The following is a 27,332-nucleotide window of genomic DNA, read 5'->3' as shown; positions in this document are numbered from 1 at the left end:
GGTCCTTTGCTGTTGTTCTGGGATTGATTTGCACTTTTTGCACCAAAGTATGTTAATCTCTAGGAAACAGAACACGTCTCCTTCCTGAGCGGTATGACGGCTGCGTGGTCCCATACTGCTAATACTCAAGTACTATTGTTTGTACAGATGAACGTCGTACCTTCAGGCGTTTGGAAATTGCTCCCAAGGATGAACCAGACTTGTGGAGGTCCACCATTTTTTTTCAGAGGTCTTGGCTGATTCATTTTGATTTTCCCATGATGTCAAGCAAAGATGCACAGAGTTGGAAGGTAGGCCTTGAAATACATCCACAGGTAGACCTCCAATTGACTCAAATTATGTCAATAGCCTATCAGAAGCTTCTAAAGCCATTACAATTTTCTGGAATTTTCCAAGCTGTTTAAAGGCACAGTCAACTTAGTGTATGTAAACTTCTGACCCACTGGAATTGTGATAGTGAATTGAGTTAAGTAATCTGTCTGTAAACAATTGTTGGAAAAATTATTTGTGTCATGCACAAAGTAGATGTTCTTACAGAGTTGCCAAAACTATAGTTTGTTAACAAGAAATATGTGAAGTGGTTGAAAAACAAGTTAACGATTCCAACCTAAGTGTATGTAAATGGATGACTTAAACTGTAAATATTTATTAACTTACCAAAAAAATAAACATCCCTTTTTCAGGACCATGTCTTTCAAATATGTTTTGTAAAAATCCAAATAACTTCACAGATCTTCATTGTAAAGGGTTTAAACACTGTTTCCCATGCTTGTTCAATGAACCATAAACAATTACATGAACATGCACCTGTGGAACAGCTTACAGACAGTAGGCAAATAGTGTCCTACGTTTTCATAACTGTGACCTTAAAGAGGCCTTTCTATGGACTCTGAAAAACACCTAAAGAAAGATGCCCAGGGTCCCTGCTCATCTGTCTGAACGTGCCTTAGGCATACTTCAAGGAGGCATGAGGACTGTGGCCAGGGCAATAAATCGCAATGTCCGTACTGTGAGACGCCTAAGACAGTGCTACAGGGAGACAGGATGGACAGCTGATGGTTCTCACCAGTGGCAGACCACGTGTAACAACACCTGCACAGGATCGGTACATCCGAACGTCACACCTGCGGGACAGGTACAGGATGGCAACAATAACTGCCTGAGTTACACCAGGAACGCAATCTCTCCATCAGTGCTCAGACTGTCCACAATAGGCTGAGAAAGGCTGGACAGAGCTTGTAGGCCTGTTGTAAGGCAGGTCAACACCGGCAACAACGTCGCCTATGGGAACAAACCCACCGTCGCTGGACCAGACAGGACTGGCAAAAAGTGCTCTTCAATGGCGAGTCGCGGTTTTGTCTCATCAGGCGTGATGGTCGGATTCGTGTTTATCGTCGAAGGAATGAGCGTTACGCCGAGGCCTGTACTCTGGAGCGGGATCGATTTGGCGTTGGAAGGTCCGTCATGGTCTGAGGCAGTGCGTCACAGCATCATCAGGCTGAGCTTGTTGTCATTGCAGGCAATCTCAACGCTGTGTGTTACAGGGAAGACATCCTTCTCCCTCATGTGGTACATTTCCTGCAGGCTCATCCTGACATGACCCGCCAGCATGACAATGCCACCAGCCATACTGCTCGTTCTGTGCGTGATTTCCTGCAGACAGGAATGACAGTGTTCTGCCATGGCCAGCATACAGCTCAGATCTCAATCTCATTGAGCACGTCTGGGACCTGTTGGATCGGAGGGTGAGGGATAGGGCCATTCCCCCCAGAAATGTCTGGGAACTTGCAGGTGACTCGGTGGAAGAGTGGGGTAACATCTCACAGCAAGAATCTGAAAATCTGGTGCAGACCATGAGGAGGAGATGCACTGCAGTACCTGGTGGTGGCCACACCAGATACTGTTACTTTTGATTTTGACCCCCCCACCCCCTTTGTTCAGGGACACATTATTACATTGCTGTTAGTCTCATGTCTGTGGAACTTGTTCAGTTTATGTCTCAGTTGTTGAATCTGTCCATACAAATATTTACACATGTTAAGTTTATTTTCACCAAACACAGTTGACAGTGAGAGGACGTTTCATTTTTTTGTTGCCGAGTTTCGTATAAAGCAGGCATAAGAATGTCAATGAATAAATAAATACAATGTTGGGGGGGGATACAGGGAGCATAAAAGTCCCTTTTGCCTTTGACTATAGTTGTTTTGAATTCAATTCCACTTAACTCGTCTTAAGTGAACCTTCCAGGCTCTTGGAAGATAAATAATGCTAGCGTCGAATGTGGTAGTTAGTACCTGTTCAGCTCGTTCCTGATGTCCTCCAGCTCGTGTTTCTCGCTTTTGACGGCTTCCTTTTCCTCGGCTGCCAGGTAGCGCAGCCTCATGGTCTCCAGCTCCTGCTGCTGCTTCTTCAGCCGTGTCATGGCGCTCTCCTGCTCTCTCTAACACAACATACCAGAGAAGGCTGTTATCATATCACTCTGTTCTGCAGCACAGCATACTTTCTCAAACACAGTAGGAAAATAACCAGGTGTTTGAGGGATGGGAATAGGCAGGGACCTAAAAGATACAAAATTATCACGATACTGAGGTGCCGAATACGATAATAGGGTATCCCTATACTCCCGATATATATATATATATGATTTTATTGCGATGATGTTTCCAACATAATGCTCACTATATATCTGCAGCAGAGAGACAAGAGCACGACAACATTTGTTTTGATTAGTCATGGAAATAAGTGTTGAAAACATGTTGGCTCACTATGAAAAAGAATAACAAGCTATAGGATGAAGAATACTGGCAATTTGGCGAAGTACAGCAGACTAGCGCTAGCTAACACCATCTTAAATAAATACATATAGCTATATACACACACACACAGTATTTCAGCTTTTATTTCTTTCATCACATTCCCAGTGGGTTAGAAGTTTACGTACACAAGTAGTATTTGGTAGCATTGCCTTTAAATTGTTTAACTTGGGTCAAACATTTTGGGTAGCCTTCCACAAGCTTCACACAATAAGTTAGGTTTCTAGGCCTCGTTTAATGCACACTTTTTCCGTTCTGCCGTTCACAAATGTTCTATGGGATTGATGTCAGGGTTTTGTGATGGCCACTCCAATACCTTGACTTTGTTGTCCTTAAGCCATTTTGCCACAACTTCGGAAGTATGTTTGGGGTCATTGTCCATTTGAAAGACCCATTTGCGACCAAGCTTTAACTTCCTGATTGATGTCTTGAGATGTTGCTTCAATATATCCATATATCTAATAATTTCCCCTCCTCATGATTCCATCTATTTTGTGAAGTGCACCATTCCCTCCTGCAGCAAAGCATCACCACATGATGTTGCCAACCCCGTGCTTCACGGTTGGGATGGTGTTCTTCGCCTTGCAAGTATCACCCTTTTTCCTCCAAACGTAACAATGGTCATTAGGGCCAAAAGGTTCTATTTTTATTTCATCAGACCAGAGGACATTTCTACAAAAAGTGCAATCTTTGTCCCCATGTGCAGTTGCAAACCGTAGTCAGGCTTTTTTAAATGCCGTTTTTGGAGCAGTGGCTTCTTCCTTGCTGAGCGGCCTTTCAGGTTATGTCGATATAGGACTCATTTTACTGTGGATATAGATACTTTTGTACCCGTGTCCTCCAGCATCTTCACAAGGTCCTTTGCTGTTGTTCTGGGATTGATTGCACTTTTCGCATCAAAGTATGTTCATCTCCAGGAGACAGAACGAGTCTCTTTTCTGAGCGGTATGACAGCTGTGTGGTCCCATGGTGTTTATACTTGCGTACTATTGTTTGTACAGATGAACGTGGTACCTTCAAGCATTTGTAAATTTCTCCCAAGGATGAACCAGACTTGTGGATGTCCACCATCTCCCCCCCAGAGGTCTTGGCTGATTTATTTCAATTGTCCCATGATGTCAAGCAAAGAGGCACTGTGTTGGAAGGTAGGCCTTGAAATACATCCACAGGTAAACCTCCAATTGACTCAAATGATGTCAATTAGCCTATCAGAAGCTTCTAAAGCCATGACAATTTAATTTGAATTTTCCAAGCTGTTTAAAAAGGCACAGTCAAATGAGTGTATGTACACTTCTGACCCACTGGAATTGTGATAGTGAATTATAAGTGAAATAATCTGTTTGTATACTTGTGTCATGCACAAAGTAGATGTCCTAACCGACTTGCCAAAACTATAGTTTGTTAACAAGAAATTTGTGTAGTGGTTGAAAAACTAGTTTTAATGACTCCAACCTAAGTGTATGTAAACTTCCGACTTCAATGGTATATTATTATTACCACAAATCAATACTTGGAAAGTATATTATCCAAAATAATATTGCGATACATAACTACAGATTTTTTCCCCCAATTACCAGTGTTTAAATTTGTACCATGGAATAAAAAGCTGATCATAGAATTAAAAGCATTTTGACCAAGAGAATTCTGACGGTTTCAAAGAACAGCAGTTTAGGGACATGTCATGTGTTCCCTGACACTTAACAGTTATTGGTTCAGATATGGACACCGCTTCCCTTTTCCAGACAATCACTGGTTAAAATACAGACAAGTTACTTTTTTCTCACACAGCCAGGGCAAAACTGAACATTAGTCACCCGTAATACATTTATTTTACCAAAATTGCTAGAAAAACAAACCACAGAAACATTTCTGGATCGCACATTGCCAAGTAAGCGCCAAAGCAACAACACTGAAACAATTATGGCAGTGATTTTTGTAAGGCCTCTTGGGCAAAGGATTTCCTCAGTTACTGCTGGTTGAAAAGTGCATTAAGTATTTCCAGTGGACAACAGCGCCACGCTAGGGGTTAGGTGTGTGGTACTCCACTGCATTCTCAGTAATGGAGGACAGGCTCTTGGTAAACACAGCCCTCCAGAGTCTGGCTCTCTCCAAGAGGGAGGAGAGAGGACAAAGGCAGCACAAGCAGGACTGAGTGACCAGTGAATGACCCCCATTCCCAGTGGCCTGCATCCAGTGGGTTAGACTAGGTACTCGCCTGAGTGAAGCAAGCTGCCCAGATGGGCCTCAACTACAGTTTTCTGGAAAATAAGCCAACTGACAGACAGACACCTGGGGGATTTCAAAGCTCCAGTTTTTCAGGTCTCACACTATCTGACACCAAATACCAAGGCGGTTCAGAGTTAGGGGAGTAGGAGGCATACTTGGGCTCAAATTAACCAGTTGACCGTATCTGCTGTATTAGAGGCTAAGAGATAAGATAAGGCTAAGGGCTAAGTCAGGAATGTAGAAGTTTTATAAAGAACTGCATTTCATTCTTACCATCTGGACATTTTAGAGGGAAAAGGCATTCCTGAGGGGAGAATTTCTTTGCCGCAACGTAGCTAAACATTATGCAGACGAGTTGATAGGTGAAACAAATAATGATACCAAACAAACGTTAACTACACAGAGCGTATCCAAGCACAGGTCTGACAGATACTCCTAAAAACAAGTGTGACATTTAAATGGTTAACGCCTGGGCTAATGCTTAACATAATACAAACATGATTTATAGGACTATTTCACATTAAGTTATGAAGCCCTTAGTGCAACATAAATCAACGTGTGTTTTCTTAACATATATCTGGCACTTAGAAAGTCCAGAAAAAAGGGGGTTCAGATTTTCCAGCTGGCTTTTGTCTTTAACAGTTATTAGTGAGGCCTGATAAGCCCAGTGTGCCGACGTTGTTGACATTGGATCAGTCCCTCGAAGGGTTCACTCCAGACGCAGCACAGGTTTCAAAGCCCACTATAAGGTTGTGCTGATTTAAAAGTGATCGATGTCTAATAGACCTTTGAATTTTTTTTTGGGGGGGGGGCCCCATGTAAAAACACACACACAACGAATGAATCCACATGATATACTGTATGATGAGGCTGTGAAAGGTAGAATAAAGTTAACTAACGCGGCTTCCTTTATTTGCATTCACACTTATCCTCCAGCTGTTAATTATTCATCATTGACACATGCTGCAAGGATGCAGCAAAGATATGATTTATGCCTAGAGGGGCATAAAGGGGGGCAAAGATATGATTTATGCCTAGAGCTGGGCAATTTGGCCAAAATAACAAATGTGTTTTTCACAGTATGACAGTATTTTGTGTTTTGGAAAAAAAGCTCTAAACATGCTACATGAGTAGTTCATTACTCTAGGGATGCAACAATGTGGCTAACTTCATTCTGATTGTTTGAACAAACTTCAACACCACCAAAAATGTCTGCATTCCCTGCACTTTTGTTATCATTTCCACACTATGCCCCGTAGGTGTGCATGATATGGGCTATATCACACAGTGCAATCAGAAAGTATTCAGACCCCTTTACTTTTCCCATACTGTTACGTTACAGCCTTATTCTAAAATTGATCATCCCCCCCAATCTACACACAATACCCCATAATGGCAAAGCGAATACAGGTTTATAGAAATGTTTGCAAATTTATAAAAAAATTGAAATGAATCTAAGAGCTAAGAGACTCGCAATTGAGCTTAACCTCTAAGGTATGTGGGACCGCTAGCGTCCCATCTGGCCAACATCCAGTGAGATTGCAGAGCGCCAAATTCAAATACAGAAATACTCCTAAAAATTCAGAAAATACACAACTATTTTACATAGGTTTAAAAGATTAACTTCTTGTGAATCTAACCACGTGTGAGATTTTAAAAATGCTTTACAGCGAAAGCATACCGTACAATTATTTGAGAACATAGCCCACCAGACAAAATCATTAAACAGTAACCAGCCAAGGAGAAGTTACACAAGTCAGAAATAGAGATAAAATGAATTACTTACCTTTGATGATCTTTATATGGTTGCACTCAAAAGACATTAATTTATTCAAATAAATGTTCCTTTTGTTCGATAAAGTCTCTTTATATCCGAAAACCTCTGTTTTGTTTGCGTGTTTTGTTCGGTAATCCACAGGCTCAAATGCAGTCACAACAGGCAGACAAAAAAAAAAAACTGTATCCGTAAAGTTTATAGAAACATGTCAAACGATGTTTATATTCAATCCTCATGTTGTTTTTAGCCTAAATAAATCAATAATATTTCAACCGGACAATAACGTCGTCAATATAAAAGGTAAACAAGAAAGGCACACTCAGTCACGCGCATGAAAAAGCTGTGACACGGCAGAGTCCACTCATTCAGACTGTGCTTACTATCTCATTTTTCAGAATACAAGCCTGAAACAATTTCTAAAGACTGTTGACATCTAGTGGAAGGCATAGGAACTGCAATTTGAGTCCTAAGTCAATGGATACTGTAATGACATTGAATAGAAAACTACAACAAAGAAAATCCTACTTCCTGAATGGATTTCTCTCAGGTTTTCACCTGCCAAATCAGTTCTGTTATACTCCGACATTATTTTAACAGTTTTGGAAACTTTAGTGTTTTCTATCCACATATACTAATTATATGCACATCCTATCTTCTGGGCCTGAGTAGAAGGCAGTTAAATTTGGGCACGCTTTTCATCCAAAATTACAAATGCTGCCCCCTACCCTAGAGGAGTTAAGTGCATCAGGTTTCCATTGATCATCCTTGAGATCTTTCTACAACTTGGAGTCCACCTGTGGTAAATGCAATTGATTGGACATATGGAAAGGCACACACTTGTCTATATACGGTCTCACAGTTGATAGTGCATGTCAGAGCAAAAACCAAGCCACGAGTTCAAAGGAATAGATTGTCGAGGCACAGATCTGGGGAAGGCGACCAAAAACTGTGTGCAGCATTGAAGGTCCCTGAGATCACAGTGGCCTCCATCATTCTTAAATGGAAAAAGTGCGGAACCACAGTGCGGAACCACAAAACTCTTCCTAGAGCTGGCCACCCGGCCAAACTGAGCAATCGGGGAGAAGGGCCTTGGTCAGGGAGGTGACCAAGAACCCGCTAGAGTCAATGGTTGTTTTGACACCATATTCCAAAAAGCAAGTTCTGTAGGCTCTAGTTTTTTCTCATCTTGATTAATGTTCAGTCGTGTGGTCGAGTTCTGCAAGGAAAGACCTAGTTAAGCTGCAGCTGGCCCTGAACAGAACAGCACGTCCTGCTCTTCATTGTAATCAGATGGCTGATATAAATATTATGCATGCCAGTCTCCTGGCTAAGAGTTGAGGAGAGACTGACTGCATCACTTTTTATAAGAAACATTAATGTGTTGAAAATCCCAAATTGTTGTTTACATATAGTCAACTTACACACAGCTCTGACACACACTTACCCCACCAGACATGCCACCAGGTGTCTTTCCACAGTCCCAAAATCCAGAGCAAATTCAAGAAAGCGTACCGTATTATATAGAGCCATTAATGCATGAAACTCTGTTCCATCTCATATTGTTCAAATGAACAGCAAATCTAGTTTCAAAAAACAAATACATCTCACAACTCTCCCCTATTTGACCAAGATAGTTTGTGTGCATGTCTTGATATTTAGGCTGCGTGTGCCTTAAAAAAAACATTGATGTAGTTCTGTTCTTCAGCTGATCTTGTCTATTAACGTCATGTTTCAGGTTGTGTGTGGACCCCATGAAGCTTCTGCAACAGCTAATGAGTATCCTAATAAAATACCAAAACCTGCTCCAGGGCACTCAGGACCTCAAACTAGGGAGAAGGTTCACCTTCCAACAGGACAACGACCCTAAGCACATAACCAAGACGAGGCAGGAGAGACCTGAAAATAGCTGTGCAGTGACGTTCCCCATCCAACCTGATAGAGCTTGAGAGGAACTGCAGAGAATAGGAGAAACTCCAAAAACACAGGTGTGACAAGCTTGTACTGTCATATCCAAGAAGACTTGAAGCTGTTCTCGTTGCCAAAAGGCCAACAAAGTACTGAGTAAAAGGTCTGAATACATATGTAAATGCAATATTTCTTAAATTAAACAAAACAATTAACAAAAACTGTTTTTGCTTTGGATTTATGGGTTATTATGTGTAGATTAATGAGTATGTTTATTTAATCAATTTTAGAGTAAGACTAATGTAAAAAAAAAGTTTGAATACTTTCCGAATGCACTGTATGTACATGCGTAAATACAGTACAATACCAGTCAAATGTTTGGACACCTACTCATTCAAGGGTTTTTCTTTATTATTTACTATTTTCTAATCTGGAGAATAATCAAAACTATGAAATAACACATATGGAATCATGTAGAAACCCAGAAAGTGTTAAATCAAAATATATTTTATATTTGAGATTCTTCAAAGGTGCCACCCTTTGCCTTGACAGGTTTGCACACACTATTTTGATTTGTTAAACACTTTTTTTGGGTTACTACATGATTCCATATGTGTCATTTCATAGTTGACGCCTTCACTATTATTCTACAAAGTAAAACATTGTAAAAATAAAGAAAAACCCTTGAATGAGTTGGTGTGAACAAACTTTGACTGGTAGTGTACAGTGGGGCAAAAAAGTATTTAGTCAGCCACCAATTGTGCAAGTTCTCCCACTTAAAAGGATGAGAGGCCTGTAATTTTCCTCATAGATACACTTCAACTATGACAGACAAAATGAGAAAAAAAAATCCAGAAAATCACATTGTAGGATTTTTAATGAATTTATTTGCAAATGGACATTTTTGCCAATTTATTTAAAAATAATAATATTCAGAACCTTTACTCAGTACTTTTTTCCCCCACCTTTATTTAACCAGGTAGGCTAGTTGAGAACAAGTTCTCATTTGCAACTGCGACCTGGCCAAGATAAAGCATAGCAGTGAGAACAGACAACACAGAGTTACACATGGATTAAACAATTAACAAGTCAATAACACAGTACTAAACAAAAAAAGGGGGAGTCTATATACATGTGTGCAAAAGGCATGAGGTGGTAGGCGAATAATTACAATTTTGCAGATTAACACTGGAGTGATAAATGATCAGATGGTCATGTACAGGTAGAGATATTGGTGTGCAAAAGAGCAGAAAAGTAAATAAATAAAAACAGTATGGGGATGAGGTAGGTGAAAATGGGTGGGCTATTTACCAATTGTACAGCTGCAGCGATCGGTTAGCTGCTCAGATAGCAGATGTTTGAAGTTGGTGAGGGAGATAGGGGCGGCAGGGTAGCCTAGTGGTTAGAGCGCTAGACTAGTAACCGGAAGGTTGCAAGTTCAAACCACCGAGCCGACAAGGTACAGATCTGTCGTTCTGCCCCTGAACAGGCAGTTAACCCACTGTTCCCAGGCCGTCAATGAAAATAAGAATTTGTTCTTAACCGACTTGCCTGGTTAAATAAAGGTAAAATAAAAAATAAAAAAAATAAAAGATAAGTCTCCAACTGTTGAAGCACCTTTGGCAGTGATTACAACCTAGAGTCTTCTTGGGTATGACGCTACAAGCTTGGCACACCTATATATTTGGGGAGTTACTCTCATTCTCCTCCACAGAGCCTCTCAAGCACTGTCAGGTTGAATGGGGAGCGTTGCAGCACAGCTATTTTCAGTTGTATTTTTTTTGACATGCACTCAACTATTGGACCTTATATAGACAAGTGTGTGCCTTTCCAAATTATGTCTAATCAATTTCATTTACCACAGGTGGACTCCATTGAAGTTGTAGAAACATCTCAAGGATGATCTATGAAAACAGGAAGCACCTGAGCTCAATTTTGAGTCTCATAGCAAAGGGTCTGAATACTTATGTATGGTACTTATAAGGTATGTGTTTATTTTTAACAATTTTTCAAACTGTTTTTGCCTTGTTATTATGGGGTATTGTGTGTAGATTGCTGAGGATTTTTTATTTTTCATTTAATCCATTTTAGAATAAGGCTGTAACAAAATGTGAAAAAAGGTCAAGGTCTGGATACTTTCCGAAGGCACTGTATAGCACATATACTGAGTGTACAAAACATTAGGAACAGCTCTTGCCCATTCACCCTCTGAATGGCACACATACACAAGCCATGAAAATCATTCTTTGACCTCTCTCCACCCCTTTATCTACACTGATTTAACAAGTAAAATCAATAAGGGGTCATAGCTTTCACCTGGATTGAACTGGTCAGTCTGTCATGGAAAGAGCAGTTGTTCCTAATGTATATATCTATATGACCCCTACATATTCTAACTATAGAATAGCACACACATGCTGATCATGTTGGTATTAGCATACCACAGGCAAATACATTTCTGTTGAATCAAAGTGGTAGTCATCCAAATTGGCCTACCTGTTTGAATCTGGCCAGTTCTTTCAAAGCACGCCCCCACTGCTGCTTGTAATGAAGTTTCGACTTTGTCGTCGATTCCAGTGTCCTTTCAAGTTCCACCTTGAATAACAGATAGTTGATTAAAAGATGCAGCACAACCTCAACAAAAAAAAAAGGTAAAAATTACAACCTGTGGTTACAAAACAGGTTAGAAGTGGTTGTAAACTAGTTCTAAGTGGTTACAAACAGACTATAAGTGGTTGTAAATAGGTTATACATTGTTATAAACAAGTTATAAGTGGTTCTCTTTCAATTACAGGTAGCCTAACGGTTCAGAGGTCGCTGGTTCGAACCCCAGAGCCAGCTAGGCTCTGGATAAGAGTGTCTGCTAAATGACTCAAATGTTTTAAGAGCACAAAAAAGCAAATGTACACAATTTTATTAGTCACATGCGCCGAACACAACAGGTACCTTACAGTGAAATGCTTACCTACAAGCCCCTAACCAACAACGCAGTTTAAAAAATACGAATAAGAAATAAAAGGAACAAGTAATTAAAGAGCAGCGGTGAAATAACAATAGCGAGACAATATACAGGGGGTACCGGTTAGTGCAGGTAATATGTACATGTAGGTAGAGTTATTAAAGTGACTATGCATAGATAATAGAGTAGCAATGCAAATAGTTTGGGTAAGCCCTTTGATTAGATGTTCAGCAGTCTTAAGGCTTGGGGGTAGAAGATGTTTGGAAGCCTCTTGGACATAGACATGGCGCTCCGGTACCGCTTGCCGTGCGGTAGCAGAGAGAACAGTCTATGACTTGAGTGGCTGGAGTCTGACAATTTTTAGGGCCTTCCTGTGACCCCGCTTGGTAGAGGTGCTGGATGGCAGGAAGCTTGGCCCCCGTGATGTACTGGGCCGTACACAATACCCTCTTTCATGCAGTTGCCATACCAGGCAGTGATGCAACCCGTCAGGATGCTCTCGATGGTGCAGCTCTAGAACCTTTTGAGGATCTGAGGACCCATACCAAATCTTTTCAGTCTCCTGGCGGGGAATAGGTTATGTAGGCTCGTGGAACTGGGCAGCTCTAGGCTGTGCATCCCTTTGTCGTCTAATGGTTTGCAAGCCCTGCCACATCCGACGAGCGTGGGGCCAGTGTTGAACGATTCGATCTTAGTCCTGTATTGACGCTTCGCCTGTTTGATGGTTCGGAGGGCATAGCGGGTTTTCTTACAAGCTTCAGGGTTAGAGTCCCACTCTTTGAAAGAGGCAGTTCTAGCCTTTAGCTCAGTGCGGATGCTGCTTCTGGTTGGGGTATGTACAGTTGAAGTCGGAACTTTACATACACCTTAACCAAATACATTTAAACTCAGTTTCACAATTCCTGACATTTAAATCCTAGTAAAAATTCCCTGTATTAGGATCACCACTTTATTTTAACAATGTGAAATGTCAGAATAATAGTAGAGAGTGATTAATTTCAGCTTTTATTTCTTTCATCACATTCCCAGTGGGTCAAAAGTTTACATGCTAGCAAATACTAATTGAGTTTAAAATTGTTTAAATTTGGTCAAACGTTACAGGTAGCCATCACAAGCTTCCACAATAAGTTGGGTGAATTTGGTCCATTCCTCGTGACAGAGCTGGAGTAATTGAGTCAGGTTTGTAAGGCCTCCTTGATCGCACACACTTTTTCAGTTTTACCCGCAAATTTTGAATGGGATTGAGGTCAGGACTTTGTGATGGCCACTCCAAAACTGTGGAATATTTAGAATATGCTTGGGGTCATTGTCCATTTGGAAGAAGCATTTGCACCCAAGCTATAACTTCCTGACTGATGTCTTGAGATGTTGCCTCAATATATCCATGTAATTTTCCTACCTCATGATGACATCTATTTTGTGAAGTGCACCAGTCCCTCCTGCAGCAAAGTATCCCCACGACACGATGCTGCCACCCCCGTGCTTCACGGTTGGTGTTCTTCGGCTTGCAAGCATTCCCCTTCTTCCACCAAACATAACTATGGTCATTATGGCCAAACACTTCCATTTTTGTTTCATCAGACCAGACGACATTCCTCCAAAAAGTACAATCTTTGTCCCCATGTGCAGTTGCAAACCGTAGTCTGGCTTTTTTATGCCGGTTTTGGAGCAGTGGCTTCTTTGCTGAGCGGCCTTTCAGGTTTACATTTACATTTTACATTTACATTTAAGTCATTTAGCAGACGCTCTTATCCAGAGCGACTTACAAATTGGTGCATTCACCTTATGACATCCAGTGGAACAGCCACTTTACAATAGTGCATCTAAATCTTTTAAGAGGGGGGTGAGAAGGATTACTTTATCCTATCCTAGGTATTCCTTAAAGAGGTGGGGTTTCAGGTGTCTCCGGAAGGTGGTGATTGACTCCGCTGTCCTGGCGTCGTGAGGGAGTGTGTTCCACCATTGGGGAGCCAGAGCAGCGAACAGTTTTGACTGGGCTGAGCGGGAACTGTACTTCCTCAGTGGTAGGGAGGCGAGCAGGCCAGAGGTGGATGAACGCAGTGCCCTTGTTTGGGTGTAGGGCCTGATCAGAGCCTGGAGGTACTGAGGTGCCGTTCCCCTCACAGCTCCGTAGGCAAGCACCATGGTCTTGTAGCGGATGCGAGCTTCAACTGGAAGCCAGTGGAGAGAGCGGAGGAGCGGGGTGACGTGAGAGAACTTGGGAAGGTTGAACACCAGACGGGCTGCGGCGTTCTGGATGAGTTGTAGGGGTTTAATGGCACAGGCAGGGAGCCCAGCCAACAGTGAGTTGCAGTAATCCAGACGGGAGATGACAAGTGCCTGGATTAGAACCTGCGCCGCTTCCTGTGTGAGGCAGGGTCGTACTCTGCGGATGTTGTAGAGCATGAACCTACAGGAACGGGCCACCGCCTTTACCGCGTTTATGTCGATATAGGACTCATTTTACTGTGGATATAGATAATTTTGTACCCGTTTCCTCCAGCATCTTCACAAGGTCCTTTGCTGTTGTTCTGGGATTGATTTGCACTTCACACCAAAGTACGTTCATCTCTAGGAGACAGAACGTGTCTCCTTCCTGAGCGGTATGACAGCTCTGTGGTCCCATGTTGTTTATACTTGCCTACTATTGTTTGTACATATGAACGTGGTACTTAGTAAGCACATCTTGTGCTTGCGGTTCTAAGATTGCAAGTAAGGATTCTCGCCTTCTATGCATCATGTGCTTGGAACGAGGACCTCCAGTTCTGTAAGTTGCTAACGGAGGCGAATCTGACAAAGAGGCTCAAACGAGTTTCTCTATCATTAGCTCTGTGCGCCTCCGAGCCACCAGAGGGAACAGTGGCTCTGCCCCCTTACAACCAAGCCCTGCTGGTGCAGGTTCATGGATAGATGGGAGGAGCCTTCCCACTAGGGCCAACCCATTAAAACAACTGCTACCTGCAGTTACAGCTTGCCTACAGTAAGCTAAGAGTTTGTGGGATAAGCTCCTTACTGGCTAACGGCAGACTTGGACATGCACAAGATGGAAGGGGTGCGGTAGGATTATTTCATTTACTCTTTGAAGAGGTAAGGGTTCAGATGTTTTTGAAAGATGGGCAGATGTCTCCGCTTCAGAGGGAACCCAGTTCCAACACTGGGGTGCCAGGACAGAGAAGAGCTTGGACAAGGCAGAGCGGGAGCTGCCTCCCGTAGGAGTGGGAGGGCCAAGAGACCGGAGATCCACTCTCCTCCTCCCTCTTCTGCAAAGGAATTGAATAATCAAGGAGGATGAATACAGAGTTTAGCAGTAATACTGGAAGCTAGCTAATCTACTCCCTACACCAATAAAGCTAGCTAGCCAGCCAGCCAGCTACCGGTAACTATTAGCAATATGGATAGTTTGACTTTAACACATAAATAGTACCTGTAACAATGCTTACTATCTAACATTCAGCAGTTTTTCTGATTAATTAGTTAGTCTAGCTACCTGGCTTGCTAACTAAACAACAGCTGTAACGACCTAGCTGTAATGTTTACAAGGTTCTCCACTAGCTGGCTACTAGGTGACCAATATAACAGTTGGCCCTAAAGCTTTTTGTAGAGAGCCAGGAAAAGGAACTATTGCGTGTATCAGTGATGGACACTAGCTAGAATACTTTTATAGCAATACGCTAGAATACTTATAGCAATACAGTTAGCTACTAATACAATACTTTTTGCACACTGTTTTGACGAGCTGGTTAGAATAAGGCTGTCACTTGGTCAAATCATAAACTGTACCAAATGCATTGCCTATCAAACATCTGACAATGGATACATACACTACACGCTTGTCGAACATCCAATTCCAAAATCATGGGTATAAATAAGGATTTGGTCCCCCCCTTTGCTGCTTAACAGCCTCAACTCATCTGCGAAGGCTTTCCACTAGATGTTGGAACATTGCAGGGGGGACTTGCTTCCATTCAGTCACATGCGCTTTAGCGAGGTCGGGCTCTGATGAACCATTTCTGTATGTGTGCGTGCACGGGGCCATTGTCATGCTGAAAAAGGAAAAGGCCCTCCCCAAACTGTAGGGAGTCACAGAAATGTCTAGAAGGTCATTGTATGCTGTTGCATTAATATTTCCCTTCACTGGAACTAAAGGGTCTGGCACGAACCATGAAAAACAGCACCAAACCATAATGCCTCCTCCACCACACTTTACAGTTGGCACTTTGAATTCGGGGAGGTATTGTTCTCCTGGCATCCACCAAACACAGATTAGTCAGTCAGACTGCCAGATGGTGTAGCGTGACTCATCACTCCAGAGAAAGCGTTTCCGCTTCTCCAGAATCCAATGGCGGTGAGCTTTACACAACTCCAGCCAAAGGTTAGCATTGCGCCGGGTGATCTTTTGACTGGTACTGTATTTACATAAACATGCCGTACCAGTCAAAAGTTTGAATACACCTACTCATTCAAGGGTTTTTCTTTATTTGTACTATTTTCTACATTGTAGAATAATAGTGAAGACAGCAATACTATGAAATAACACACATGGAATCATGTAGTAACCGAAAAAAAATACAATTTAATTTCTTCAACATATCCACCCTTTGCCTTGACAGCTTTACACACTCTTGGAATTCTCTCAACCAGCTTCATGAGAAATGCTTTTCCAACAGTCTTGAAGGAGTTCCCACATATGCTGAGCACTTATTGGCTGCTTTTCCTTCACTCTGCGGTCCAACTCATCCCAAACCATCTCAAATGTGTTAAGGTTGGCTGATTGTGGAGGCCAGGTCATCAGATGCAGCCTGGATCTGTGTTTTGGGTCATTGTCCAGTTGAAAAACAAATGATAGCCGGACTAAGCCCGAGCCAGATGGGATGTCGTATCGCTTCAGAATGCTGCGCTGGTTAAGCGTGACTTGTATTCTAAATAAATCACACGGTGTCACCAGCAAAGCACCAACACACGACCTCCTCCATGCTTCACGGTGGGAACCACACATGCGGAGATCATCCGTTCACCTACTCTGCGTCTCACAAAGACACGACGTTTGCACATTTGGACCCAAAAAGGACAGATATCCACCGGTCTAAATGTCCATTGCTCATGTTTCTTGGCCCAAGCAAGTCTCTTCATCTTATTGATGTCCTTTCGTAGTGGTTTCTTTTCAGCAATTCGACCATGGAGGACTGATTCACACAGTCTCCTCTGAACAGTTGATGTTGGGATGGGTCTGTTACTTGAACTCTGTGAAGCATATAATTGGGCTGCAATTTCTGAGGCTGGTAACTAATGACCTTATCCTCTGCAGCAGAGGTAACTCTGGGTCTTCCTTTCCTGTGACGGTCCTCATGAGAGCCAGTTTCATCATAGCGCTTGATGGTTTTTGCAACTGAAATATCCCATGTTGACTGACCTTCATGTCTAAAAGTAATGAAGGACTGTTGTTTCTCTTTGCTTATTTGAGCGGTTCTTGCCATAATATGGACTTGGTCTTTTACCAAATATGGCTATCTTCTGTATACAATACAACTGATTGGCTCAAATGAATTAAGGAAAGAAATTCCACAAATTAGCTTTTAACAAGGCACACCTGTTAATTGAAATGCATTCCAGGTGACTACCTCACAGCTGGTTGAGATAATGCCAAGAGTGTGCAAAGCTGTCATCAAGGCAAAGGTTGGCTAATTTGAAGAATTTGTATAACACTTTTTTGGTTACTATGTGAATCCATGTGTGTATTTCATAGTACTGCTGTCTTCACTATTATTCTACAATGTAGAAAATAGTAAAAAATAAAATGAAGAAAAACCCTTGAATGAGTAGGTGTCCAACTATTTGTCTAGTACCACACACACAAATATGTAAAGTGTTGGGCCAATGTTTCATGAGCTGAAATAAAAGATCCAAGAAATGCTCCACATGCACAAAAAGCGTATCACTCTCAAATTGTGTGCACAAATTTTTTATCACATCCCTGTTAGTAAGCATTTCTCCTTTGCCAAGATAATTCATCTACCGGACAGGTGTAGCATATCAAGTAGCTGTTTCAACAGCATGATCATTACACAGGTGCACCTTACGCTGGGGACAATAAAAGCCCACTCAATGCCACGTCTCAAGTTGAGGGAGCGTGCTGTTGAGTTCTCATTTATCTACCATAAGCCTTCTCCAATGTAATTTTAGAGAATTTGACAGTGCGTCCAACCAGTCTCACAACCGCAGACCACGTGTATATGGCCTCGTATGGGCGAGCGGTTTGCTGATGTGAAAAGAGTGTGCCCCCTTGTGGCGGTGGGGTTATGGTATGGGCAGGCATAAGCCCAGGATGATGAACACAATTGCATTTTATCTATAGTCATTTGAATGCACGGAGTTACCGTGACGAGATCAAGGCCCATTGTTGTGCTATTCATCCACCGCCATCATCTTGTGTTTCAGCATTATAACGCACAGCTCCATGTCGCAAGGACCTGTTCACAATTCCTGGAAGCCCCAATTCTTCTATGGCCTGCATACACAACAGACATGTCACCCATTGAGGAAGTTTTGGATGCTCTGAATCGACGTGTACGACAGCGTGGTCAAGTTCCAACCAATATCCAGAATCTTCGCACAGCCACTGAAGATGAGTGGGACAAAATCCCACTGGCTACCATCAACAGACTGACCAACTGCGAAGCAGATGCCTCGCGCTGCATGAGGCAAATGGCAGTCACACTAGATACTGACTGATTTTCTGATCCACGTCTACTTTTTTTTTTTTTTAATGGTATCTCTGACCAACAGATGCATACAGTGCCTTCGGGAAAGTATTCAGACCGCTTTACCTTTCCCACATTTTATGTTACAGCTAGGGATGCACAATATAAAATGGTAAGCACGAGTATCGTACTATATTAGCTAAAAATGCCAACATCGGCATTGGCCCAATGTCTAGTTTAACGCTGATGGTTTTGCACAATGTCAAAGCTGACGTGCATAGCTATTTAACGTAGGTACGTGTCGCAATGACGCCACGAAAACAGCATTCCTAACCTAGCCCACAATGCCTGCTGTGTGGATCTATTTTTAAGTCTCAAAAGGAAGATAACAAAAAGGCCATATGAAATGTTTCTGCTGCTATTATTTCCCGATGGGAGAAAGTGAAATCGTTCAATACCACAAACCAAATTACTCATTTGAAAGTGCATCACCCCCAGACATTCATGGAATACTTTGAACAAAAGCAGAAAAAAACTAGGTGCGCAATTCCAACAACTTAACAAGTTCAAATCGAGCAGTGATTTGAAAGAGTAAGACAATTTCAGCAAGACAACTCAAAGATGAAATCCATTAGCGCTAAGATAATAGAATTCATTGCCCTTGACAATCAACAGTTCTCTGTCGTGGATGATGTTGGCTTTCGCCGACTGGTCAAGCAGCACCTCGAGCCCGGCACACACTACCAAGTATGTGCGTTTATTTTTACTTTCTTCCCAGTTGTTTCCCTACCGGAGTTGCACAGTATTGGTGAAACACACATCCATGAGCTACTTGCTATGGGCGTCACTGCCATTAGCTTCACAACTGACATTTAGACCAGCATGCCGAGTGACAGCACAGTGGGTCGACGAGGATTTCACACTAAGGAAAGCCACATTGTTTGAGCAAGAATGTGCTGGTTCTCATACCGCTGCTGCCATTTCAATGGCTTTTGAGAACAAGTCAAATCAAAGTTAATTTGTCATGTGAGCTGAATACAACAGGTGTAGACCGTACAGTGAAATGCTTACATACAGGCTCTAAACAATAGTTCAACGGGATGTGTTAGGTGAATGGGATGTTCAACAAGTGTGTAGTGTATGTATCCATTGTCAGATGTTTATTGATAGGCAATGCATTTGGTAGTTGATGATTTATGATTTGACAGCCTTTTTCTAACCAGCTCGTCAAAACAGAGTGCAATAAGTATTGTATTAGTAGCTAACTGTATTGCTATACAAGTATTGGTCCACATTCTAGCTAGTGTCCATCACTGATACAGGAAATAGTTCCTTTCCTTGGCTCTCTACAAAAAGCTTTAGGGCCAACTGTTATATTGGTCACCTAGTAGCCAGCTAGTGGAGAACCTTGTAAACATTACAGCTAGGTCGTTACAGCTGTTGTTTAGTTAGCAAGCCAGGTAGCTAGACTAACTACCTAAACTTTACCCATCAGATAACTTAAATCAGAAAAACAGCTGAATGTTAGATAGCTAGCATTGTTACAGGTACTATTTATGCTTTAAAACAACATTAGAAACTATCCATACTGCTAATAGTTACCAGTGGCTGGCTGGCTAGCTAGCTAGCTTTATTGGTGTAGGGAGTAGATTAGCTAGCCTCCAGTATTGCCGCTAAACTCTGTATTAATCATCCTTGATTATTCAATTCCTTTGCAGAAGGAGAGTGGATTTCCGGTCTCTTAGCCCTCCCACTCCTACGGGGGGGCAGCTCCCGCTCTGCCTTGTCCAAGCTCTTCTCTGTCCTGGCACCCCAGTGTTGGAACCAGGTTCCCTCTGAAGAGGAGACATCTGCCCAACTTTCAAAAACATCTGAAGCCCTACCTCTTCAAAGAGTAAATTAAATAATCCTACCGCACCCCTTCCATCTTGTGCATGTCCAAGCTCGCCGTTAGCCAGTAAGGAGCTTATCCCACAAACTCTTAGCTTACTGTAGGCAAGCTGGAACTGCGGGTAACCGTTGTTTTATTAAGGGCTGCACTAGTGGGAAGGCTTCTCTCATCTATCCATGACCCTGCACCAGCTGGGCTTCGTCATGGGGGGCAGAGCCACTGTTCCCGCGGGTGGCTTGGATGCGCATAGAGCTAACGAGAGAGAAAGTCATTTGAGCCTCTGTCAGATTCGCCTCCGTTAGCAACTTGCAAAACTGGAGGTCCTCGTCCCAAGCACATGATGCATAGAAGGCGAGAATCCGTTCTTGCAATCTTAGAACTGCAAACACAAGAATGTGGGGATTTGCATGCTGAGCTAGGTCCGGTTTGGATAGGATATCAGTTGTTGCGGCTGATGCCTGGCAATGATGAGCACTGTAAAGAACACTATAACCACAAGGCCAAAACGCATTAGCTTAGCTCGCAGTTATCCAGAGGTGTGCTGTAGCTAAATAATCAGTTATCGGTATCGGGTTTTTTTTGGCAAGGAAAACATTGGTATCGGCCAAAAATGTTATATCGGTGTGTTCCTAGTTAAACCCTTCTTCTAAAATGGATTTTTTTTTTTTTAATCCCAGATATCTACACACAATACCCCATAGACGACAAAGCGAAAACAGGTTAAGAAATGTTTGCAAATGTATTTTTTTTAAAGCAGAAAAATATCTTATTTACATAAGTATTCAGACCCTTTGCTTACAGACTCGATCTTGAGCTCAGGTCATCATGTTTCCATTGATCATCCTTGAGAGGTTTCTACAAACCTGGAGTCCACCTGTGGTAAATTAAATTAATTGGATGGATACATGGATACATGGATACATGCATACATGGATACATGGATACATGCATACATGGATACATGCATACATACATAGAGCTCCGAGACAGGATTGAGTCGAGGCACAGAACTGGGAAGGGGTACCAAAACATATATGCAGCACTGAAGGTCCCTGAGATCACAGGGGCCTCAGTCATTCTTTAATGAAGAAGTTTGGAATCAAAAGACTCTTCCATCGACCTGGCCACCCAGCCAAACTGAGCAATCGGGGGAGAAAGGCATTGGTCAGGGAGGTGACCAAGAACACGATGGTCACTCAGACAGAGCTCTAGAGTTCCTTTGTGGAGATAAGAGAACCTTCCAGAAGGACAACTATTTCTGTAGCACTCCATCAATTAGGAGTTTATGGTAGAGTGGCCAGACAGAAGACATGACAGCCCGCTTGGAGTTTGCCAAAACTAAAGACTGACCATGAGAAAAAAGATTGGTCTGACGAAACCAAGATTGAACTCTTTGGCCTGGATGCCAATTGTCACGTCTGGAGGAAACCTGGCACCATCCCTCCGGTGAAGCATGGTGGTGGCAGCATCATGCTTTGGGGACGTTTTTCAGCGGCAGGGACTGGGAGACTAGTCAGGATCGAAGGAAAGATGAACAGAGCAAAGTACAGAGAGATCCTTGATGAAAACCTGCTCCAGAGCGCTCAGGACCTCAGACTGGGGCGAAGATTCCCCCTCCAACAGGACCAGCCCTAAGCACACAGCCAAGACAACGCAGGAGTCTCTGAATGTCCTTGAGTGGCCCAGCCAAAGCCCGGACTTGAACTCGATGGAACATCTCTGGAGAGACATAAAAATAGCTATGCAGCAACGCTCCCCATCCAACCTGACAGAGCTTGAGAGAATCTGCAGAGAAGAACGGGAGAAACTCCCAAAATTCAGGCGTGCCAAGCTTGCAGCGTCATACCCAAGAGGAGTTGAGGCTTTAATCTCTGTCAAAAGTGCTTCAACAAAGTACTAAGTAATGGGTCTGAATATTTATGTAAACGTTATATTTTTCTTTCTTATATTAGCAAAAATGTCTAAAAACCCGTTTTTACTTTGTCATTATGGGGTACTGTGTGTAAATTGAGTGGGGGAAAAAAACTATTTAATACATTTTAGAATAAGATTGTAATGTAACAAAATGTGGGAAAAGTCAAGGGGTCTGAATACTTTCCGAATGCACTGCATGAAATGCGTTAATTACACTGTTAGAACGTTCCAATCAGAATGACTGCTCGTGAGCTTGAAGGAGGATCCCTAGAGGCCCAGTGGTTCTAGTGTTAAGAAATAATCATTTAGAAATAATCATTGTTAACTAAATATTACAATTATAACCACAAAAAAACTGTATCCTCTATAAATAAGGAAGTAAATACAAAAAACTTGTTCGGTTTACCTTCTAAAGCTTATCTTTAAGTTGTACTCATCTATGGCAGTGGATACGAATGCAGAAGTGTTTGTGCTGAAGCACCACAAGCTCACAAATAAACAAGGGTTGAATGAGATTAATGAAACTTAGTCTCAAAGTAAATCTGAAACGGCACTGTTGACAAGTTCACAAAATATGTATTAGCATGCAGTCCATAATGTCACCACTAGATGTCAGCATTTGTATGGAGTAGATTCACTACAGTGCCTTACAGTCAATGTAAAACAGTCATGTAAAGAAACATTATGACAACCTGGCAATGAGAGCTTGTTATGACAAGCACACGCTACCTGTTCATTACGAGAATGTTTTCTTATTGAAATCAATATCAATTACAGTGTTATTCAATACAAAATGTATTTTCTATATATTTCAGCTACAAATGGCATGCGCTGATGACTGAAAACATCCATGCAGGAAAATGTTTGCAGCACTGATTTCAGTCACACACGTTCTAATTTAGCTAGCTAGCTAACAAACAATCTCATCTCATCATGAATGTAAGCACATGGCCTGAAAGATAGCTCTTCACCAACTGTCTTGCTTTTTTTGCAGATTGCATATTTTGTGTCAAGGATGCGTAGGTGTTCACTTTGGCGACCGCATATAAGTACAAATTGATAGCTATCTAGCTAGGCTAAATACATTACTGGCTAGCTATGCGTGCATGTGATGAACAGGTCCACTGCTTGCTTGGTGAAGTGTACTTTGATTATTTACTTATTCAACTACAGTGTCGCTGGCAAGCTACTCACCGCCAAACCACCATGCCAACTTTCTCTCACGTTGTAACTTACGGGCTGAATGATGTTCAATGAGCAGCTTGTAGAGCGCCCTGAAGCAACCATTGAAAAATTACAAAAAATGAGCAGACGTATTTGTTCATTCTATGTACTCTACAGTTCAAAAGTTTGGGGTCACTTATTTTTGAAAGAAAAGCTCATTCTTTGTCCATTAAAATAACGTCAAATTGATCCGAAATACAGTGTAGACATTGTTAATGTTGTAAATACCCATTGTAGCTGGAAACGGCAGATTTGAATGAAATATCTACATAGGCATACAGAGGCACATTATCAGCAACCATTACTCCTGTGTTCCAATGGCACGTTGTGTTAGCTAATCCAAAAGGTATCATTTTAAAAAGGCTAATTGATAATTAGAAAACTCTTTTGCAATTATGTTAGCACAGCTGAAAACTGTTGTCCTGATTAAAGAAGCAATAAAACTGGCCTTCTTTAGACTAGTTGAGTATCTGGAACATCAGCATTTGTGGGTTCGATTACAGGCACAAAACAAAAAAACTTTCTTCTGAGACTCAACAGTCAATTCTTGTTCTGAAAAATGAAGGCTATTCCATTTGAGAAATTGCCAAGAAACTGAAGATCTCGTACAACTCTGTGTACTAGTCCCTTCACAGAACAGCGCAAACTGGCTCTAACCAGAATAGAAAGAGGAGTGGGAGGCCCCGGTGCACAACTGAGCAAGAGGACAAGTACATTAGAGTGTCTAGTTTGAGAAACAGATGCCTTCGAAGTCCTCAACTGGCAGCTTCACTAAATAGTACCCGCAAAACAAGTCTTCTTTGCCATCGTTTCCGTGCCTTTACGGAGCGTGCACCCTCAGTTTAGGGACCTTTGAGGGTCTCTGTTGGGATATCCTGGCTTTTGGAGAGCATGTTGCAATACGGAGTTTACCACCGTGAAATACAGAACAGGTAATTGAAAGAGAACAAGGTTATTTACACAACCCCAGTTCTCTGATATTATGAGTGAAATATTTCACCGCACTTCCCTGATCGCAAGAAGCATGTTTGAAAAAAATATGGCAGTGAGCAGGAGAGTGGCGTCTTTATACAGGGTGAGGGCGCACCATAGTCGCTGCTCTTCAGATCTGTCTCAAACAGACGCTTGTGATTGGTGTCTTCGAGTTATGGGAATGAAATCCCACTGAAATACGTCACTCATAATATCAGAGAACTGGGGTTATGTAAGCTGATTGTTGAAGTTGATGTGCTCACCTTCTCCAGACTGAGCAGGTTGATCTCAGACTGTAGTCTGATCTCAGGGCGAATGCTCTGCTGCTCCCGAAACTGCTGGTATTCCTTCTCCAACAGCTTGTATTTGTTCTCTGCATCCAGCATCTACAACAGAAGAACTTACTATGAGGAGCGAAACAGAAAATGATTATTCCTCATCACTACCAATTATGTCATGTTTTACACATATAGGGCAACATTTTTATAGCGCAAAGTGCAAAACTTACCACAAAACTCAACCTCAATCTCGAAATGTGATTTAAATTTAAAACTCAACAATGTGTGTTATAAAGAGACTACAATATGTATTGCTCAGTTTACTAAACACCCAAAGGCTTAACTGTCAGTGTTATATTTTAACAACCTTACAACTGCTCTGACTAAACGGAGAACAGGAGAGTAGCTCATGACTTGGCTAGGAGCACGACCCACAAACGAGAACAATACATTATACTGTAACAACTTTCATTGATAGACGTGAGTCCTATGCAATGCTTCCACTGACTAATAAACAAGTGCCAGATTCCTCAAAATCATAGGAGCCTAGCTGGTGTTTGCTGATATCTAAATCCCCAGAGTAATTGAGATTGTACGGTTCTCAATGTTATCCTGTCGGTCTTTTAGACAAGGTAGGCGGAAGAGCAACAAACCCCACACACAATGCCTGGTATTCTGTGCTGGAAGGCAGGGTGGATATATCCAGGCCTGATAAACGGGCTCTGGTGTGTGCCGACAGAGGACGACAAATGTATGTTTACACATTCCTGACATGGGGAGACAAGATATAGAGCAGCGTGGCAGGCTGGCTAGCAGATTTCACAGCACTGCCTTCTTTCCGCATGTCAGAAACCTACTTTGCTTGATTTGTTATGGCCGGAGAGTCCAGATATTTTCTGGGAAAATGAGACGGCAGACAACTATTTCAGTAAGTGGGTTTGTCTGTGAGGAGGACAAGGGAGAGATTCTAGCGAAAATAATGCACATTTTCTTGTTCACTGTAAAATATCCAGAGCATACTGGGGGGGTGGAGTGGGACTGAAAAGAACCGACATCTCATTGCATACTGTAGCCTACATACCAAGCAGGGGGGCTGGTTTCTCTCCTTAACATTGAAAAAGCACTAAGGACTATATCTGGACTAAATCAAACTCAATATTTTAAAATGAAGAAAAACTGAGCCAATTTCACAGCTTGAATCCCTGCTTTAGCCTGCTCTTCAAGGTTTATTATGTATAAGTTCACACACATGGCTGCTGCTGAACTCTTTCCGCTATTTTGATCATTTTGACAATCTACTATCGAGCAGAACACATTCGTGACACATGGAAATCAAACAGGGGAGTATGTGATACATTTTCCAGAACTTGAACATGCTATCACCTCTCATTCTGTAATGAAATAAATATACATATTTTGCCTTCATTTAACCAGGTAAGTCATTGAGAGACTGGGGGGAAATAATTAGGTATTTAATAAATGCTAAAGACCAGGTCTGTTCTACTACAGAACCATGCAATGCATCGGGTGTGTTAGGCCTGAGAGAACAGCAGATCGGGGTTGGATGGTCACGGCTGGTCAGATATTGATGGTATCCTCGGAAACTGCAAGAGGCAAGAAGCCTGTCTGAAACCCCGGTGTCCGTCTGATCCGTGCTGCTTTCTTCTCTCTTTTTTTGTCCATTTCACAATGTCCACCGGGGGATGACATGGCCCATTGACCTCATGGTCAATGGTCACCCCAGGACCCTCATCTCCTCCCAAGGTGGGTATTGAGCGGGCCAGCCTAGCATTCCTTCCCCAGTCCAGCGCCCTGACGCCTACCTGCTGTTGCTGCCTGCCACGCTCCTCCTCCAGCTGCCTGACCCTTGACCTCTCCAGATCCACCTGGTGAGTGCAGTCCTCGCGGAGCCGCCGGCCGCTCTCCTGCAGCTTGCACATGCTTAACTCGTGCTCAGCCCGCATCTCTCTCTGCAAGCGCTGCATCTGAAAGCACAAGCAGTGATGGGGTTAATAACAGGTTTGAGCAAGGATCCACACCCTCGTAACGCTAAAGGTATGCAGAGTGAAATGTATTATTGGGATGTACAGGTAACTGCCAAACTGCCCAAAAAAAGTAAATGAGAGTTCTGTTATGGTGTGGTGTTATGGTGTCCATTTTCCTGGTATGGTTTAGGACCATTCAATCCCTTAGAAGGCAAGATAATAACCAGCTGTCCGAGTGATCACCTTCAACCTATGGTGAATCATTTCTATCCTGATGTAGTATTTCCAGAGGATTTGTTTTTGCAGCGGTGGCAACATTCACAGGGGGTAGTGGGCGTAGCCAATGGCATTCTCTCCGACCAACAATTTGAGGGCCCCCCTCCCCCCTTGGCCACAGAGAAAATGTTTCAAAGCTAATTCCAGGCCTCCTGAGTGACACAGTGGTCTAACGGGAGGGTTTGGCCAGCAGGGATGTCCTTGTCGTATAGCGCACTAGCAACTCCTGTGGCGGGCCGGGCACAGTGCACGCTGACATGGTCACCAGGTGTATGTGTTTCCTCTGTCACATTGTGGCGGCTGGCTTCCGGGTTATGTGGGCATTGTGTCAAGAAGCAGTGCGGCTTGGTTGTGTTTCAGAGGACGCACGGCTCTCGACCTTCGCCTCTCCCGAGTCCGTACGGGAGTTGCAGC

At 42.6% G+C, this 27,332-nt stretch overlaps 1 protein-coding gene across 1 annotated transcript in view; it reads right to left on the bottom strand.

Moving 5' to 3' along the window:
• Positions 1 to 27,332, bottom strand: part of LOC118393618 (centrosomal protein of 120 kDa) — a 57,689-nt gene that overhangs the window by 7,379 nt on the left and 22,978 nt on the right. The window contains exons 16-19 of the mRNA XM_035786455.2: positions 26,481 to 26,642; positions 24,643 to 24,765; positions 11,218 to 11,316; positions 2,295 to 2,440 (exon numbers count right to left, since the gene is read on the bottom strand). Coding sequence (XP_035642348.1) covers positions 2,295 to 2,440; positions 11,218 to 11,316; positions 24,643 to 24,765; positions 26,481 to 26,642 — 530 coding nt within the window. The remainder of the gene's footprint in view (positions 1 to 2,294; positions 2,441 to 11,217; positions 11,317 to 24,642; positions 24,766 to 26,480; positions 26,643 to 27,332) is intronic.

Source organism: Oncorhynchus keta, chromosome 14 (assembly GCF_023373465.1).
Source record: "Oncorhynchus keta strain PuntledgeMale-10-30-2019 chromosome 14, Oket_V2, whole genome shotgun sequence".
Classification (NCBI taxonomy): Eukaryota; Metazoa; Chordata; class Actinopteri; order Salmoniformes; family Salmonidae; genus Oncorhynchus; species Oncorhynchus keta.
The sequence above is the reverse complement of the archived record's forward strand: the minus strand, read 5'-3'. Positions and strand labels throughout refer to the sequence as shown.